This window comes from Nelumbo lutea, chromosome 6, assembly GCF_056320005.1.
Source record: "Nelumbo lutea isolate HS-2025 chromosome 6, American lotus-T2T, whole genome shotgun sequence".
NCBI classification, from domain to species: Eukaryota; Viridiplantae; Streptophyta; class Magnoliopsida; order Proteales; family Nelumbonaceae; genus Nelumbo; species Nelumbo lutea.
Window position 1 is genome coordinate 32330391 of NC_142689.1, and position 20307 is coordinate 32350697.

The 20307-nt window shown below is 37.9% G+C and overlaps 1 protein-coding gene across 1 annotated transcript in view; it reads right to left on the reverse strand.

Moving 5' to 3' along the window:
* Nucleotides 1-8199: 8199 nt before the first annotated feature.
* LOC148848395 (uncharacterized) overlaps nt 8200-20307 on the reverse strand; it is a 31997-nt gene continuing 19889 nt past the window's right edge. The window contains exons 3-5 of the mRNA XM_088951244.1: nt 14342-14386; nt 12723-12860; nt 8200-8805 (exon numbers count right to left, since the gene is read on the reverse strand). Coding sequence (XP_088807370.1) covers nt 8446-8805; nt 12723-12860; nt 14342-14386 — 543 coding nt within the window. The 3' untranslated portion in view covers nt 8200-8445. The remainder of the gene's footprint in view (nt 8806-12722; nt 12861-14341; nt 14387-20307) is intronic.

The window sequence follows — 20307 nt, forward strand, 5'->3', positions numbered from 1 at the left end:
GCAGGAAAGTTGACACTTGAACGTACATCTATACACGTTGGGAATTGGGATCCTACAGGGTCGACCCGTTTAATTTCATGCCTCGTTCTTACTTCTTAGTTCTTAGTCACGTGGAAAGTGGAATAATATCCATACCCAACGTGACAACCTACCCAGGGGAACGAGAAACGATTGCTACCACCCAATGACAAGGGCCCACACCATAAATTTTCCTGTTTTCCATTATAAAATACCTATGATCCACGACCATTCTACCTCTCACCCCTGTGGGCCCTATGAAATTTTATGAATAGTGTAAACGTCATAAAAATTAGGATAAATTAGAGTATGTGACAAAGACCCCTTTATATTTTGTTTTGCACAAAAACCCCTTGTACTATTAATCATGAGACAAATACCCCTTTTGACCGTTTTGCACAAAGACCCCTTGTATTATGACCATGAGGCAAATACATCCTTTGACCATTAAGTCAAATGACAGAATGCGATGAATTATCAAAATACCCATTAAACTTTTTTATTTTCTTTTTTTTCGCCCTTTTTCTCTTAAAACCTATTATATTCCCTTTTTCTCTTCTTTTCCTCTCCCTCACCGTCCTCTCTCATTCTTTCTCTCTCCCAACTCTCCGAAATAAAAGGATGGAGGAAACCCATTGAAATTCTTTGCCCTGCACAGTCACCTGTTAGACCCAAAAAGTCTCTTGTCAAACCTAGAAAGTCACCTATTAGACCCAACTCTCATTCTTCTCTTCTTCTCTTCTGATTTTCTTGTTGTAAGAGATCTTATTTGGGTCCTAACTTTGAAACTATGTAGGTTTTAAATTCTCTGCCCTGCCACATAATTACCAAGCAAAAGAAAATGGGGGAAGAAGGAAAAGGTGGAGGAGGAGAGTGGCGAGAGCATAAGAGTACATGATGAAGATGAAATTACTCATCCCTCTCAACATGGACGCTTTGCTTAGTGTGATTAAGCCTACGCTTGAACATTCCGGGGGGTCTTTGTAATTTACCCAAAAAAAGTAAAACCAAGTTGGGCATTATATAGGCTTACAAACAGAAACTATTGAGCATACTAGAACAATGGAAGTTCGATTGAAGATCATTTGCTTTAGAAGCACTCACCACTTTTAATCAATACATCTCCAAAACTAATCAAAATTTGTAGAAAAGAAAAGATTGACAATAATAACTTGAAAATGCAAAACCACAACAACAACCAAAATTAAGTCCACGAAGCAAAATCAATAATACGAAACAAAAAAAAGAAGGATTTGTACCCTGTAGGGAGATTGTCGACATGGTTGATAAGCATCTTTGAGCTTGCTCCCTCCCTCAGAAGCAAGGCCAACATGCGTCTCAATGGTCATGGCATTGAATCCAATGATGCACGATAAGCATTGTCGTTGCGCATACAGTTGCAGTACAAATCACCACGGCTCCAACTGCCACCTTCCCCTTCCCCATTAGATAAAAAGAAAATCTCAATATTATCATTTTCAATTCCACCAAGAGAAAGAAAAATGCATCTCCATCAACGACAGATCTGAGATCACTGTCTTTGGGGTTCCTTTTTCTCAATGTGTGAAAACTTCTAAGAGCCAATGTTGTTTCCTCCACTCCAACAATGGCTACCGACGACTAGCTCCATCTAAGAAGGCTCCGACCTTTGCCATTGGCTAAAAGAAGAGTTGAGCATCGATTCAATTGTGGTGCGAGCTTCTTCAACCAATCCGCCGCTCTTCGAATGGCCGACTATTCACTCACTCACTCACTCCTCTCTCTCTCTCTCTCTCTTCATATAAAAATCAAAGAAAACCTTGTCAAATGCCTTTATTCCTTCACAGTTCACACTCTTTGGCTAGCCATAAGAACCCTTTCAATGGCTACGACCTTTCGATTGCATGCTTCTCTTCTCGTCTCCCTCATCCTCATTACCACCCCATCTTAGTGCCCCTCATTCGCATTGCCTTTGAACCCCAATTTCGAATCGAAGGCCGACAGCAGTGGCTCTAACGCAACCAAGTACTAGCGCACAATGAAGAACAACGCCGAAGATTCAACTTTGCAGACGACGCTAGATTGGGCTTATAGAGCGGGAGGCACTGATTGTAGGGCTCTACAGCAAGGTGGTCCCTATTACAATCCCCAAGATATCCTGTTAGATAGTGTATGCCCTTAGCTCCAATCGGCATGATGTACATTATGACTTTTATTCTAAATGAATAAAGTACATATTTGATTCATGTTATTATGGTGTGTTTATATGTAATACCCTTAAACTAGACACATATGAGACTCGTGTTAGTTTAGAATCTTCACAGTCGTTGGATAGATCTATGGAGATTTATCCTGCCAAAGCTGACACTAATGTACCGCCAAGTTGGTTGGGGTGGCTTATCTCAGCTGCCAAGGTGAGACCTGAGGTACATGCAGTGTGGGTTTTCTTGAAACCCTAAACCGAACCAAAATTCTAGTATTGCCCTGAACCTTAGAAATAGATGAGCAAAACTGGAATGTTACACTTGACCCCCACACTCGATTATGATACTGTACTAGGTGTCGGATTAGGCTGTCTTTGATATGTCAATCATTGAGATCCTTAGAGGGGTCAAAACTTGGGTATGTTGGGACAGTCCGAGAATTCATCTGAGTGGGTGATCATAGTGATAGGATCAGCCCCTTTATCGGATAAAGTGAATGATCGTTAGTAGTTGATTTCAACTATTGAAATTTGTTTTTGCAAAAAGGTTTTAATTCTTGTAGCCAAGGGAGAGGTCATCTCTTGTCGGGCATTGTTTGATCATTATGGGCTGAGAGGTTAAGTGTAAGACTATTGAAGTTTATACCTGAAGGGCTCTTGCATCTGCCCACAGTCCTTGGGCCTTCATAAGATGGATGGACCCAATGACTATTTAATGTAAATCCTAGGCCTATTAAAAGCCCATAGTAATGGACTAAGGGGTTCACTGTGTTCAGTAGTGAATTCGGCCAGGCCTTGTAACAAAGGTTGGGCTTAACCCATGTGGTTGATGTGTAGATCAATGATAAGGTCCCACACCATACAAAGAGAGTCAAACTAGCCAACATTAAATAGGAAGTGAGTCTAAAAGCTTAATGGGCCTAAAAGCCCATTTCGAACTAGGTTAATTGGATTAATTAAATAGGGGTGGATCTTGGTTTAGATCAACAGATAAGGATAAGAAGGTTACTCTTATCCACTTAAAGAGTCCAAATCCAAATAGACATTTGGATCAAGGAACTCCTAATTTGATTAGGAATGTTGATCTTTATCTGTAGATAAGATAAGAAATTATCCTAACCACTTAAAGAGTCCAAATCCAAATCTTTATTTGGATCAAGAAACTCCTAATGAAATTAGGAAGTTGTCTCTTTAAGGCTATAAATAAGAGAGCAAGGCGGACCTGAAAAAAGACTCACTCAGTACAAAGAGAAGACAAATCAGTTAGATTGATCTTGCCTTTAGTTTTTTTTTTTCTTCTTGTTGTTGCCACCCTACCCTGTTCAATCTCCAGTTCTTGGATTTGATCTTGATATTGTTTCTTGCCAGAAGAAACAATTTATAAGTTGTGCTCGCTATCCCATTCGATTCTTGTTGAAGAATCACTAGTTCTTGGTGAAGAACTACCTGGTGATCCAGCCTCATCCTAAGTTGTGTCATCTTCAGTGGAGGGAGGATTTGGTACACTCTTTGGGCATGAACACCTATGTTGGGAGGAGCATTCTTGTGTGAATTCCATATCAGGTATATCCCTCCCTAATTTTGGTTTCAAATTTCGCCCAACCTTCTTGCAGGGTTCAGCCATCCATATGATGGATCTCCCATCCCTTCATATCCAATCTATGGCTCCTACGCCTTCAACGATTATGCCCTCAAGAATGGCTTGTCCAACATTACCTGCAATTTCGGCAATAGTGCCACCATTGTCACACTCGCAGAGCAGTATCTCTGCAAACGATGCATCTTTCGCGTTCCAACAGGAAACCATCCTTGGCATCCATTGCTTCTAAGGCGGAGCAGAGAGAGCTTCTAGAGATAATTATGAATCTACCTAGGAAAGGAGCTCGAGGTCACTCTCAGGATCATCTTCATCTACAAGACAGCGCGCATATTAAACGTGACGATTGTCGAGCTGCTTTGGAGAGGAAGATAGCGTTGTAGTTGGAGCAAACGACGCTATACAATTAATAAGGGTAGTATGGGGGTTAAAAAATATTGTAATAGTGAATTTTAACAGAAGGGAGTCTTTGTCTCACGGTCATAGTACATGGGGGTCTTTGTCGCAAAAAAAAGTACAGGGGGGTCTTTGTCACAAACCCCATAGTACAGGAGGGTCTTTATAATTTACCCTAAAAATTATAATTAATTCACGTCCAATTAATCTGAATTAGAAGAATCTGGATCTCCTACACGACATTACTGTTGTACATTGAGAACATCATATGAAAGATGTTTCCAATGTATAGCTGGTGTGAGTAGGATCCTTGTGGGTAGAGATCCAAATGCAAATTAAACTATTAGAATCATGATTTTTAAAACCAGACTAGACCGAACAATCGGACTAGAAAATCGAAAACCGATCTGGTGATTGATTCCGTTTTACCCCAGAATTGTTATTTTGTAAAAAAACTGTTGATTTGGTTAGCAAACCGTTGATTCGGGTAGTTGAACTGTTCGAACCGTCTAATGGTTTTGGCTGTTTTTATTTTTTAAATTTTTTTTTTAATTTTTTGTCAGAATAGACCGTTCATTCAATCCGAATGGTCGGACTGTTTGACCTAGAAACCCAACCCCTGACCGATTCGTTGTTTGGTTCAATTTTAAAAACCTTGATTAGAATGTATTAGACAATCACCAACTCTATACAAAATAGTGTGAATCCTACATGAACCCCATGTCTACCTAAGAAAAGTTTGAATATAGGTCCAGTACCACTACAAATAATTGACCAATCTCACATTTGAGCACCAATATAATGACAATGAGACCTACAAAAAGATTATTTTGGGCTCCTCTCCTTGGGGTGGGGTGGGTAAGTTCTTATCCCCCAAGCCCAAAAAACATAAAAATCTCTTGCCACCATCTTTACCCAAATAAGTTGAAATGTGACTATACTAGAACCACAATTTTCCTAAGTAACTCTTGCCCGGAAAAGTTGATCGTTGAGACCCTGTATTGGGATCAGATCTGAATTGGTATGTTCGCTCATAGTGGGTGGTTCAGCCTTGTGTGCATGTTTATCTTCAGCTCATCCATTCTTGTGTGAAAAGCATGTGCAAATTGCACGATATTGATTAGGACCACTCTAAATCTTATCCACAAATTGTTCCCACATTCCTACCCAGATATTATTATCACCATGTACTGGGAACATCTCCGAATGACAAGGGAGATATTCCCAATATGCAGTTGTAATGTCTTGTGGGTAGAGACATGTGGGAATAGCTCATGAGTAACAGATTCAAGCCTCATTATATGACATGTTAATCCAAAAAAAAATGTTAGGGAAGTTGTCTTAAATTCACCATGACTTTTGAGCATTTCTCTTAGGCTTATCATGACTTTTCAAAATGTATAGAAAATCTCATGTCAGTAAGTTTTTGTTTTCCAAAACTCACCATCTAAGAGCACTGTTAGTATACATTGATAGAAGTAGTCCACATCAGCGTAAATGCAATTTTCATAACCAAATTGCCCCTGAATGATGAATCAACTTTATTAAACATATTTTATAACTAAAATGCCCTTAAACACCCAACTACCTTTTATATATAAGATTTCTACTGAGTCATTTGCTCTCATTGTGCTGCTTGAAAATATTTCAAGGAAACTGAAAAATGGGTTTTGGGTCGAATAATAATAGATGCATTTCTAAAATATTGAAAAATTGGTCAAATATAACAAAAGGTAAAATAGTAATCTACTAATACCTCTTAGGCTGTATTTGGCACGTCAAATTACTGACATGGGTTCCCTGGATATTTTAAAAAATTACGATAAATTAAAGAGAAATGTTGAAAATTCGGGGCTGACCATATCACTCTTGTAGGGGGATCATTTATTTTTATGGAAAAACACAGTAGGGCCCATCCAATAACACATCGTGGTGAACTGGTGATGTCTTTGATGGGCTCAAAAACTATAATAACAATAAACGTTGCTGTCTACCGTCTTCCACGTTAAATCCGTGGGATTGAATTCAGGCGTGGCACGAGAGTGATGTGGCTGTGAGGTCAATGTAAGGAGCGAGCAGGAGAGTGAGGCCATGTAGAAAGTGAAATTCCGGTATTTTAATTATTCTCTATTTTTATGTTGTGGACATGCAGGGTAGACGAAGAGGATGCCAGGATGCCTCTTGAACAAAACATTTGGCATCTGTTTGGCATCGTTGCTGTTGCTTCAGAAAATGGCGTTATATTAGTGTCATGTAAAAAAATGATATTCTAGAAAACAGTTATTTGTTTGGAATCATTTTTTAAGAAAACGATGCTCTAAGTCACATTTTGAAAATCGAGAAGATATGGTTTGGAGCAACGTCAAATCTGGTGTTTTCTGGAGATGCAGGTTGTTGCTGTCAACAGGACAGTAATGTGACAATGGATAACGGGTAGAAGTGAAAATGTTTTTTGAAGCATTGATACCAAACAAAAAAGTTATTGCTCCAAGAAACATCTTACCTGGCAGCAAAGATTTTAAATAAAATAAAGAAGAAAACGATGCTTCCAATCTACACATCAATAGAACCCAAAAATCCAAAAATAGTACTGCATCTGCAGCATCCATACCAAACATATACTTGATCGTTATTGTTTTCTTCAACACACCACCTAAGAGCCCAGCGTTCCAGCTCGGCCCATGAACAATTTACAACTTCGGGTTCGTCGAGTCCATTCAAATGTCATGGCCAAGAACGTTGGTTGCTCTTATTTCCTTTGGCCGGCCAACCAATCCCAGCCAGCTTTTGCGCTCAAGTCTACTTGAGAAAATTTTTGTACGAAAGCGACCCAAAAGCTATCCTGCTATTATTTAATTACAAGATTTATTAAATTTTTTAGAGGAATTTTGATCCAACATTGTTGGTTTTGTCCATTTTTTAAATGAAGGCAAAGATCTTCGCGACAAGGTTGAAAACGATGGATTACAGTTTATTATGCTAACTACTGTATGCAATGATGCCACCTCCCTGCTTTTTGGATTTCTTACATTATTTTTTTAACCTGGGTTGGTACTTAAGAAAGAACCATAAAAATAAATTAGTTGCTTATAGGAAACCTTTCCAAACAATCTCTCTCTATCTCTGTTCGGATCTACTGCCCATTAGTTATTTTTACATCCCAACCCAGGGGATATAACAGCTGCACATTAGGAATATCTCATGTTCCCAATACACAGTAGCGGTGTCTGTGGGTATAGATCCGGAATCTCTCTCTAAACGATCAAAAGTGGAGGTGACAAGTGTCCTCATCCATTTTATGCCCTACTTTCCATGATGGGAAAGTTAATTGATTGACTGACTATGGACTTGCTGTGGCTTCCCTCCCAAACACGATGACCCATCTCAAGTCCTTTATCCTTATCCTTTATCTTATATGACAGAATATGTTCATCAATCCAACCATGGAATTGCTTAGTGTACCAAGTGATTAGATTACAGGCTTGAGTAAACTACACATGGATTGCCATCCCTTTACGTCAACTATCTCTATTATTCAACATTTCAACTCACATCAAACGGTCAATGTTTTAATGCCACCTACACAGGTACTCTTCAATTAGACAAGGTTTTAAAAATTGACTTGGAACCGGGACCGTTTTGGCCACCGGTTTCCGGGTCAACCGTTCAACCATCCAATTCAAATGAATGGCCCTTTTCCAACTTAAAAATAATAATAATAATAATAATAATTAAAATAAAAAAAAAGCCAAATTTGTTGAATAGGTCAAATGAGTTGACGGTTCAACCGCCCGGGTCAGTGGGTCACTGACCAAATCAATGATTTTTGACCAATTACTAGATTAAGGGTGAAACGGAACCGGTTAAACGGTCTGACCATCCGGCTCAATGGCTGTTTGAAAACACTGGGGAGAGACCTACCCAACTTGATTCGAATTTGTTCAAAAGCAAGAGGCCCAGCTTTGTTTATTTCCCTGTTAACCAATGCAATCACTGCACATCATCGTGATAAGTGATCAGCAAGCTTAGACTTCTGCAAGTAACGTGTTATCCACCAAGAGAGTTGCCTAAAAGGAATTACAACCAAGGCTTGTATATCTAACACTGGATGTTAATAACCTGGGGATTCAAATATCTGTAAACTAATAGGCATACAAAACTGAATGCATTCAAGCTTGTACAATATCATTACGCCCATAAACTGGAGACTAAGTGTGAAAACAAAACCAGAAGGTTGAGGACATCCTAACACCTAAGAACCATTCAAGAGATTCAGGTCTCCATGACTCATCTTGATTCTCCGAAATGACAAGGGGATAGGTTTCTCCAAGACTGAAACTTCAATGTCATTCCACAAATCTGGTTTGGTAGGAAGCTGCGCAATTTTTTCCGCAATTTCCATATCTTCTGGAAGAACAGAACCAAAAACAGTGTAGGCTTTTTTCCACTCATCGTGGTTCGCTAGGCTTATAAAAAACTCTGGACCAGAACCAACCCATGCAACCGACCCTCTTCTTATAGCTGGGCAAGCTTCAGTTGGAATTTTCTTAAATGTGGTTCCTTGGGCTTCAAGTGTTCCCTGTAGTAGTGCAAACGGGGGGCCAAGAGGAGCCTGAATGATTCACAAAAGAAAAGCTATGAGAAGAAAGATAACAGACTAGAAAGCATGCTTCAGAAAAGTTTAATAGCCTGTCAAGGAATTTTAGCATCAGATCCAGTGGTTTGAACCTCCAAGTTTACTTTTAAATCTTCAAAAAACAACAAAACTATAATGGGAAATCAAGATGGAGAAAAGGGGAAGGAGAATAAGAGTTGGGAATTCAAGCAGGACGACACTATAACTAGAGGCTTCTCCTTCAAACATGTGACTAGGTGTGGAAACCACTCTACATCCAAAGTTATCCCTTAGTATATATATAAAATTTGGGAAAATTCCTGATTACCTGTACTTTGGGCCTAGTGCCGCTTTGGCCACTGAACTTTAAAATGCAACAATTTAGTACCAAACTTTCAAAACGTGTCAATCCAGTACATGTCAATAACCAGCTGTCAGTTATGTGTATCAGGTGATGACATGTGCGATTTGAAATTTTTGAAATTATCAAAATTACCCTTCGAAACACTGTTCATCGTCTTCTTCCCCAGGAATTAAGATTAAACCAAAGCAATGGTGAACAACCCTTCAAAACACTGTTTGTTAGCTGGGTTTGAGGGGAGTCTTCTGGTTTTTGTAGGAGCTGGATCATTACCATTCCCTTGCAAAATTGTACCAAAAACTTGTACATCTTCATCTTCTTGAGGAAGAAGATGATGAACAGTGTTTTAATTTTGAGAAGGGCATTTGGATGGTTGATAAAGAAAATTAGATGACACCCAAAAGGCATTTGTGTCTTTTCACATGCCATTTAACGGCTAGTTAACAGCAGGTACTGGATTGGCACATTTTGAAAGTTCGGGCACTGAATTGTCACATTTTGAAGTTCGGGGATCAAAGTGGCACTAGGCCCAAAGTACAGGGTACTAATCGGGAATCTTTCCATAAAAGTTTGGTACCATGGCCACAAAATGTGTGGCATATTTTTTGGCTACTGGACCCCACTGTGGTGTGTTTGAAATGGTAGGTTTTGGAAATCACCACACCTTTAGTAATGTTCTATACTGTAGTGGTGTGGTGTGTTCCAAAGTATTGGGATTTAAAATATAAATATTTTTGTCAAAATATATTAAGTCAATGTTTATTGAGTGTCCCAAAGTGTGGTGTGTTCTAGAATACAAGATTTTGGTGTGTTCCAAAATCTACAATATTTTGTGTTCCAAAACCAACTCAGCCAGTTTGAGAACACACCATGGCATAAAAAAACATGTGTTTGCTGTGGCATGTTCCAGAACCAAACAAAATGGGTATCTACCGCAGTACCAAACACCACCTACATTGGTGTGGATCTGACTCTTCTAGATAAGGTGGGATGTTTAATCACAAACCAAACCCAATTTAGTCTCCTAAATCAAATAAAAACTCGGCCTAAATGCTTCAAGACTTACCCCTTGGATAGTGGTCTCAAAACAAAATACATACATATAGTTTCCCAGCACTCAGTATGGGGTTATTAACTAGTATGAGCAGTATTGCTCAAGGAAAAAATAATTTTATGCATTCATTTTTATTAGGAGAAGGATTTCCCATTCGGGTCAAGTAGGGAGCTTCCGTATACAAACCCACCTATTTATGTGGATCTACCACAGAAGACATACTGTTGCCATCCCAAACCATCCACCAGATAAGAGGCCCACTAGATTTGATCAAATGTTCAATCCCACAGTCCACATTAGCCACTTAAAGTTTTATTTTTTAACATAAAAAACTTGCCTATGAAAGAGGATTTGCTTTGCACACAAGGAAAAGTTCCATGAATAGAGGGTGGGTAGAGCCATAGAGGACTTGCTAAATGACTCAACTAGCAGACATGCTCCCTTTTCATTATTATAACTAGGAATGACTTCTGTACTAAGTATGGGAGCATTAATCTGAATTATTTCAATTTTTTAAATTATTTATATTAGACACTTAGGTTAGAAAAATTATTTGCTTTAAGAGACTTACCATGTTTTATCTAGAGAATGACCCCATACTAAGTAAGGGTTAACTATGGTATCATTTAATTTGAAATTTACTATTTAACTATAAAAAATTAACATGGGTCTTACATCCTTGTAATTGACAATCTATTCTGACCTACTTTGTTTGAAAATCACTATTAATTTATGTTGTTTTTAATATGATTTAAGAGATTAAATGAGGTCTTATTTGTAAACAGTAACCCAATTTAACTGGTATTTACTATTTATTTAATAAATTTATTTTTAAAAGCTAAATTAGGTTACGCTTCCAAAAAAAGTTAAATCTAGTTTGCAATTAATAAACTATTTCATCTAAAAGAATGAAACTCACACTAATAGAAGTCTTTATAATTAATCATTACTTTTGAAATGGTTGTGTTTGAATAAAATTCAGTTACTACCATAACATTTGAAGTGACCACTTTTTAGGGATGTGCTTGAATTTTAAGAGAGTGGAGTTATCACTTTTTTGTGTAAGAGTGAGAGTTTAACCTCTTCTAAGATTCTATCTATTGAAATTTTACAATGCCATGTGTTTGAAGGGTGGGGGCTGTTGCCTGACGACCTTCCTTTAATATAGGAGGGAGGGGGGATGAGGTGGACATAGCTTCTATTCCCAGGTACAGCCTACATAGTGATGAGAACGCTGTTCCTTTTGTTCCCGAATATAGATTAGAGGTAACTTTAGTTCTTACATATGTGTAGATTCTGTCTAGTTAGGTTGCCTTATGTGTTAAGTATATATAATATTAGTCACTCAATCTCGTTGTATACAGGTGGCTTTTCCTGAGAGCCTGATAATAGTTGAATATGTATAAAGCAGTCAAAAAGTGAAGTTTTGGAAGGATTGCGGGTGCAGAAATAGTTCCTTAATGGAGGCTTTTCCATCTCTTTTTGATGTAGCTGCAGACAAGGAGGTGAGTGTGGCAAATTGTACACAAATTCAAGATGGGAACATTGATTGTGTGGGTACCCCAAAATTCCATAGAAACTAGAATGATTGTGAAGTTGGACCCATGTTGGAGCTGCTGCAAAGGTTAATACAGCCCACATATTGACTTTAACAGAGGATACAAGAAAATGGACATAGGAAAATTTGGGTCAGTTTTCTGTCAGTTCATTTTACAACCATTTGACTCTTCTAGAGGACCAAGACTTTCCAGAAAGCAAAGTTTGGTGCAAGAACATGCCATCCAAAGTGGTTTTTTTCATATGGAGTTCTTGCTTGAATAAAATCCTTGCAAGGGACAACCAGTTGAAGAGAGGGATGACTGTGGCTAGTGGTGAATGATTTTCCATATTGGATGTATGCTACTTATCTAGAAAGGTGCCCCCAAATCAGCACCCTAACTGGATGCTAGTCACCCATAAGACATAATATATAGTTTGCATCACATTATCTTTTACTGTTTATCTTTCTTTTCTCATAAATGTCCCAATTTTACCTCTCTTTCTTTGTAGTCTTATTTTTTTATACTAACCATCTATCGAGGTCACGTGAAATGAAATAAACTCTCACCTTAAGAGTTAATGCTCCTGTCAACTATAGATATCAAAACATTGCCACCCATGTTTGAGAGAATCTCCTTGTTGATCAATAACTGGTCCTTTTATTGCTCAATGAATAAAAGAATAAGATATGCAGAATATGCCAGGCACCCCTATGTATGGGCTAGTAATGCTACCCAACCGTGTTTTATAGAATCTTAAACTTCAATAATAAAAGGGTGGCACAGCTTTGTTATCTACCCTTGAAAGGAGCAAAAATGAACTTATGTGAAATAACAAGGAACATGTCAGACTACCTCGCAAGCTTGAACAAATCATGTTTCATGTGAATTCCAAAAGGTGGAGAAAAGGAATGTGCATGAAGAATTAGTGAATTTGAAGGAGAAATTAAATAATTCTCACGTTGCTAATGTGGTTTCCTTCTGAATCCCAAGAGCTTCTGCGGCCTTCTGCACGATATAATTGGCAACCCGCACAATGATGCAATCCCAACAGCTCAAGAATGTAAGCCACAGAATGTGGTGCACAATCCGGGAAGAGCTGTAACAAATTGAAGATTATCAGAAAGAAGGAAAATTTTGTTCTTGTACAGGAGAGACTTTTTTTTTATTGGTAGAGGAGAGACTTTCTGCAAGTGATATTTGGTCCTAGAAGAGATATCAAATTAATGGAGTACAACCACATGAATAAAAAGAACAAAAACAAAAGAAAAGGTTCTGCAACAGTCTTCATACTCGGAGTACATTAAACACCCATTTCTCTATCTGTCAATATCAAAATTAAAAAGATAGGTGCAAATTGGGCATATCACATTTTTTTCCAAAAGGAGCACACCTCTAATGATTAGTTAATGAATACATGTTCTGAAAGACAACATTATCACCAAGGTTTTAAAAGGCTAAAAGTGTGGTTGAGGCATAAAGACCTGAAGAGGCAAGATGCAAGCTTCAAAAATTAAAAAGTTAAATAATTAATAATAGAAATAATTAGATATACTAGAAAATAGAGATAATTTCCACATGGATGTACACACAAACTGAACAAAACAAATTGGTAAATGCAAAATGAATAGACATGTATCCACATTTATGGATGATAATATATAATAAAAATCAGAAACTAAAATCAAACCAGTATAAATATTAGATACATTGGCAAATTGTAAAAGAAATAATTAACAAGAAAAAATACATAAAATACAAATATACTAATTGAATAAACATGTTAACACAAAGAAAAAGTACAGCTTGTAAGAAAAATTAGAAACCAAAAGAAAAAATAGTATATCCAAATAAATAAACATGTAGAGTGGTAAGCACATTGAACAAACTATGTATGGTTTGGTGCAATAATGATGCAAATTGAACAAACAAATAGACACTAGAAACATATGTTTATTTTGTCGTGTAAGCTATGTGGTCTACATGACCTAAATGCCCTCCCTGTGTGTTAAGACCTGTGTGTTAAGAAAGACCACTACCCAGTGTTGGTCCCAGCTATAAGGGGTTTTGGAAGAGGTGGACTGGATATGAACCTAACATTATGGTTCACGGACTTAACCCTCCCTATATGTGTTAAAACTAAACCAATATGTGTTAAGTACAAAAAAAATGATATTTAAAAGGTATTTTTATGCCAAAGAAAATTAATTTTTGATGATTAGAAGGGAGCTTAATTAAGGCCTAGCTCACTGGCACATATTCAGTACTTTATTGTATTTGTTGTACATGATATACAGGGAAGCCTCTGTTGGGCTAAGGTTCTTCTTGGTTCACTTTCTTGCTAATCCAGGTGATTGTACTTGCTGATGTATATATATATATATATATACTTTTTTTATTGTTATCAATGAAAAGATATTTGGTTAAATGATGAGATAAAAAGAAAGATCTCAAGCTTAAAATCTTTGATATTAAAAAGAATATGTCTTTGGCAATAAAAAATCAACATAACGACATCTACACAATATATCAATAGTGACAAACATATCAAAAGAACAGGTTGAAAATGCAAAAACTTACTTTTATATGAAGGACGCCATATTCTGTTTCAAGGCCAATGATGCCCTACAAGGGAGAAATGAATCATAAAACAGGAAAATTATCAGACCACTTGAGGTCCTAAATCAAACCACAAATCACCTAGATTGAACAATTCTAGAAAGACAAGGTGCATAAATAACATTATGCATAATGTGGAGCAAATGCATTTGGAAAATGACTAAATTAATGTGATAATGATTCTGCAGAAAATAAAGTCCAATTTAAACACTCCTCAATCTGTAAGCTTTCAGATTTTTACTGATAAGAATGCAGCTGTATAATTCATTGATAAGATAATCAACATGATTTCTTAACATGTTAATATGATCTTTACCATGAAGAAACAAGGACCCATTTCATTTATGGAGTCCTGGAATAAGTGGTTTCAAATTGGATTTCGGGACACAATTCCAACTAATATGTTTGGCTGAGGACTTATAGGGATAGAATTGAAATTTCCCCAATTCCAGAGGATTTTTTTTTTTGGTGAGAAGGGATATTTTCTCAAATTTCTGGAACACACTAAATTACATCGCTGGTGATCAGATATTTGTCTGCAGCAAAGAATCAATTTGGTGATTTGCTCTCACTATTCAAATTTCACCATTCAGCCCACATCAGGTTTCGACTGTTGAGACAAGTTAGTTTTACCCAACTGATGACAGTGTCATGATAGTAATTGAACCGAATATGAGAAGAACCATTAATTCACACAATTGGTCATTGTGTTTGGTTGAAAAGCCAGTGGCACAAAGCTACAGTGTGACAGATTATTACTGAACACCTCTAAGTCAGACTCCTGGCTAAGTATGTGACATGTGCGCCTCCTTTTACCTAATCCTTGCAATAAATTTCACCCAACAAGACCACAACTTGTAGCTCTTAATTGCTGTTATTAAATTGTTGTTAACTGACCACTGGATTTCACTGGTAATATAATAGTTTTGCATGATAATCCACTTTCTGAAACAAAGTTGGACATTAATTGCTGCAACTAAGTCAAACACCATCTTTTCTCCCATTTCTATTTTTCTTTTTCTTCCTAATTGTAAAAATTTCCATTGAATTGCTGCTATGAGATGCTCCAATTGATACACTTCACTCATAGTGATGGCAACATCAATTTCCATAAAATGAATAATTCCATGCTTCACTTGTTTATCTTTGATTATCATTCATCCATCTACAACCACAAGGCTGAAGTCTCACCAAAAGATGGAGTCTTTTTTTTTTTTTGATAATTGAAATAAATTTATTAATCAGCAATAGGCAATAGTACAAAATCCCCAAGGAGAGGCACGAGTTGGAACCTCTCCGGGCTAGTTAAGTACAGATTTCCAGATTAATAATAACTTACAAAGAAGCACAAAAAAGATCTTCCCTGGAAACCCCCTGTTTGGCTAAAGCATCAGCCATAGAATTAGCAGACTTGCTAACCCATTTTACCTCAACTCTCATATTGCTGGTAAACCACTTTACTTTTTAAGAGATCTTTGTAGCCCCAAATGGTAGTATCCGGGTTTAGAAGCCACATTGTTACCACCTGAGAGTCCCCTTCAACTAGAAGATGCTCCACCCCAAGCTGGTTAGCGATCTGAATTTCTTGTACTGCAGCAAGGTTTTCTGCCCTTGTGGAATCCCCCACTCCCACCGGTCCTGAGAATAAGGAAATTATCTTGCTATCCTTATTTCTCAGGACACCCCCTATACCTGAAGGCTTGGGGTTACCTTGGATACTTCCATCAAAATTCAACTTGATGACACCTTCCAAAGGCGGAACCCATTCTGAGAGAATTCTATTCTTCTTTGTTGAAGTGTTAGCTATTGCTAACCAATTCCTCCACAAGTCATCAAAGGAGAAATCATAAAAAATATCCAAGCTTTCCAGCCAATGGATTGCTCTTGTTAGGATGCAGTCCTTCACTTCATCTAATCCTCTTTCCTTCTCTAAGAAGATTCTTGCATTCCTTTCCTCCCAAAGAGTCCACAAAGTGGCTGCCCTGACACCAAAAGATGGAGCCTTGCAAAATGAGGAAAATAAAAAGAGGGGTTCTGATGGAGTTTCTCATGGTGCAGCAAGGTATATTAAACAAATTCCCACCCATAACCACATAGAAGCCAAATAACAAATTTCAGGTGACATGAAATGAACATTATGAAAATTCCTTCAACTGCAATTTCTCAAGTTTATTGCAATTCCTTGAACAAAAAACACCCTTAAGGCTTCATTTGGATAACCTGGCAGACATAAAACTGAATTCCAGCTCTGGCCCAATTCCAAGGAATTTAAACAATTATTCTCCTATGGAATTTCAAAGCAAAGAACTTGGGACTGGTGTGCCTAATGGTTTTGAATTTTGTATTGCTACTAAAATAGTGGAGTCTGGAAACTTCTTTTATAGTAAAAAGGAAATTCATTAAAAAAAAAAAGAAAGAATACAAAAGAAAGGTGACAAGTTATCACCCGAGGGAAAGACACAAAAGGCAACCAACAAAAACTGACAGCAAACTCAAAACAAGGACTCATAAAACCAGAGAGCCAACAGATTCATCCAAGTTCCACTGAAACATCCCCTAACCCTGCAACCCAAAGACTCCACACGTCCATCTGCATTGAATCCAAACAGCACCTTGTAAAATCCAACTCCCAAGTCATCCCCCTCAAACATTTCCTCCCATCCTTCATCATCCTCGTTCCAAATCTTGCCACATTCCCCAACAATAGCTTTTTTCAACCTTTCTTCTTTCCTTGACCTCTCAAACTCCTTGAACACTCTTCTAGCAAACCCCTTACCACCCAAAAAAACAGACCAAGCCTCTTGCCATCCACTACCGCTCATCTCTTTCAACAATTTTCTCAATAGGCAAGCTTCTAACTTGATTCCTTCTACACTTCTCTTTTTTTCTTGCTGTAAATTCCCCAACTGAGAATCCAATCTGCAGTGAAACTGAGAACCTTCCCCAAGAACACCATCATTAATTGGCGCAAACATCTTGACACCTTTTCTCTTATACACCTTTTTAAAATTTTTTGTAGGCCCTGCCCCCACCAGACCAAGTTTCCAATGAGAAAAGACTCTCTTGACATGAACAATTTGAAGATTTCTTGAACCCCAAGGTTTCTTAGTGGCCGTCACAACAGCTGCATTCAAACTCTTCTCTCCGACCTTCCTCCTTCAACCCAACTCCATACCTATCCTTCCAACTACCACGCCCTCAAAAACAAGGTGATCATCAATTGATCTCGATCTCTCAACCTGGAGAGAGTCTCTGCAACCTGTGGCATCAGCCAAGCTTCCCCCTTCACCCTCTCCAAAATCTCTCCCCACTTCAATATTACTGCTCCTTCCATGACTTTTTCCCTCCTCCCCTAACCCATCCTTCACTTCTTTGAGAAACTCCTCTGAAACACTTAATCTAGGACCATATCCATTCTACCCTTGAACTCCATCAATCCAAACATAGGCTAAAGAAATTGTCTTGTAGTTATCTTTATCTTTAACTTTCCATAAGGAATTCCAAATGCTTTTCACCAAAACAATAGTAATACAAGTTTACACCATGAGAAATATGAAATGAAGCATGGGATTTCATTGATATTTTTCAAATTGACCTCCAGGAACATTTGCAAGGAATTTCTTCTCAAGGTATTTAAGACAATCAATATATTTTGAGATCAGCCTAACTTTCTAAGACGACTTTGGAGAGTTCTTAACTTCAACATACAGACAATCAATGTATTCTGAGATCAGCCTAACTTTCTAAGACGACTTTGGAGAGTTCTTAACTTCAACATACAGACAACCAGGTTTGAAGAAAATGTTTAGTGCGGGGAACTCACCATTCAACCAAGCTTCAAAGTATCAATACAATATGCCTCGTATCTGGCATATTGTATTGTATCTTTAGGTGCCCAATACACCTGTTTACAGGTGTTTTCGGGAGCTTTTTTTATTAAATAATATATATAAAAGTAGTATTAAAACTGAAATTTAAAAAAAAAAACTAAAAAATAAAAAGCCACATGGTTCAAAGTGCCAATACATGAGGTGTATCAATACTTTGAACCATGCATTTAGCCACCACTAAAAAAACAGAGATCAGAATGAAATGTGAGTGCCACTTCTACTTGTTTGACTTGGTACAATGTCACCACCAATTACCATCTCCTACATACATACATATGGCTGTCGTTATCACCCCCAACAAACCCACGATCCTTTCTCAAAGTAGTCCTCTCTCTTTGGTTTCAGTTGAAAACAGTTCACTTGATGTATGGAACTGTTTGAGATTAGATGCAAAACAGAAACTAAACAAACAAGAGAGGAAGGGAAGAGAGAGAGTTAACGGCAATGAGTGTTAGAGAGTGAGAGTTCCGAACTTAACCTCACTCTAACACCCTAAACATTTTATTAAGGTGTTAATCTTTGATAAATTACAGAGAGGCCCTTGAGTGGGTAGAAAAATACAAAAAACAGAACATTACAGAGTATGGGCCCAGAATAAGGCCCATAACAAAGAGAAACATAACATAACATGAAATGACAGTCTATGGGCCATTCGGCCCATCTCTACACTCCCCCTCAAGCTGAGCATAGATGTTAATCATGCCCAGCTTGCCAGTATCATGTTGAAGCCTTGCCTTGGAAATGCCCTTGATGAGAAAATCTACCAATTGTCCTTCATAAGTAATGAATGGAAGACACACTTCACCGAAGGAGACTCTTTCTCGAATAAAGTGTCGATCAACCTCAATATGTTTGGTTCGATCATATTGTACCGGGTTGTGAGCAAAGTTGATGACAGCCTGATTACCACAGTACAAAATCATGGGTTTGTCATGATCAATCCCAAGTTCTTCCATTAAGGACCTTAGCCACAACAATTCCGAGACTCCATGTGCCATGGCTCTATATTCTGCTTCTGCAGAGGATCAGGCCACAACAGATTGTTTCTTACTCCTCCAAGAGACAACATTACCAGCCACCAGACTGCAATACCCTGAAGTAGATCTTCTATCATCAATATTTCCAGCCCAATCAGCATCAGTATAGGCTTCAAGTTTCAGATGACCATACTTGGTAAATAGAATTCATTTTCCTGGAGAGCCTTTCAGATAGCACAAAATCCGTTCTGCTGCTGCCATATGAGTATCTCTAGGAGAATGCATGAACTGGCTAATGCAACTGACAGCATACGCAATATTTGGCCTAGTCATGCACAGATACAGAAGCTTCCCAAGAAGTCTTTGAAAGACCCCTTTGTCTTCCAACAAAGTTCCATCCGAAGCTAAAAGTCTCTAACTCATATCAATGGGAGTTGCAGCTGGTCTTGCACCCAGTTTTCCAGTTTCAGACAACAAATCAAGAACATATTTCCTTTGGAAAATAAGAATCCCATCCTTGGATCTGGCAACTTCTATGCCAATGAAGTATCTCAGCTCCCCCATATCCTTAATCTCAAATTCTGTACGGAGGAAAGACTTAAGAGCCAGAATGCCTGAGGCATCATCACCAGTCACTATAATGTCATCAACATACACAATGAGATACACTACTAGAGATTCACTTTTCTTTACAAACAGAGTATGATCTGACTGTGTCTGAACATAGCCGAATTTAACAAGTGCAGCTCTAAATCTCTCAAACCAGGCTCTAGGAGATTGTTTGAGACCATAAAGTGATTTCTTCAATTTACATACCTTTCCTTGCATATCTTTCTCATACATTCCTGGAGGAAGACACATGTAGACCTCCTCATGTAAGTCACCATTCAGAAATGCATTCTTTACATCTAACTGATAGAGAGGCCAATCAAAGTGAACTGTCAGAGATAAAAGAACCCTCACAGATGTCATCTTGACAACAGGGGCAAAAGTCTCCAAGTAGTCAATCCCATATGTCTATGTGTAGCCTTTTGTAACAAGTCTGGCCTTGTATCTCTCA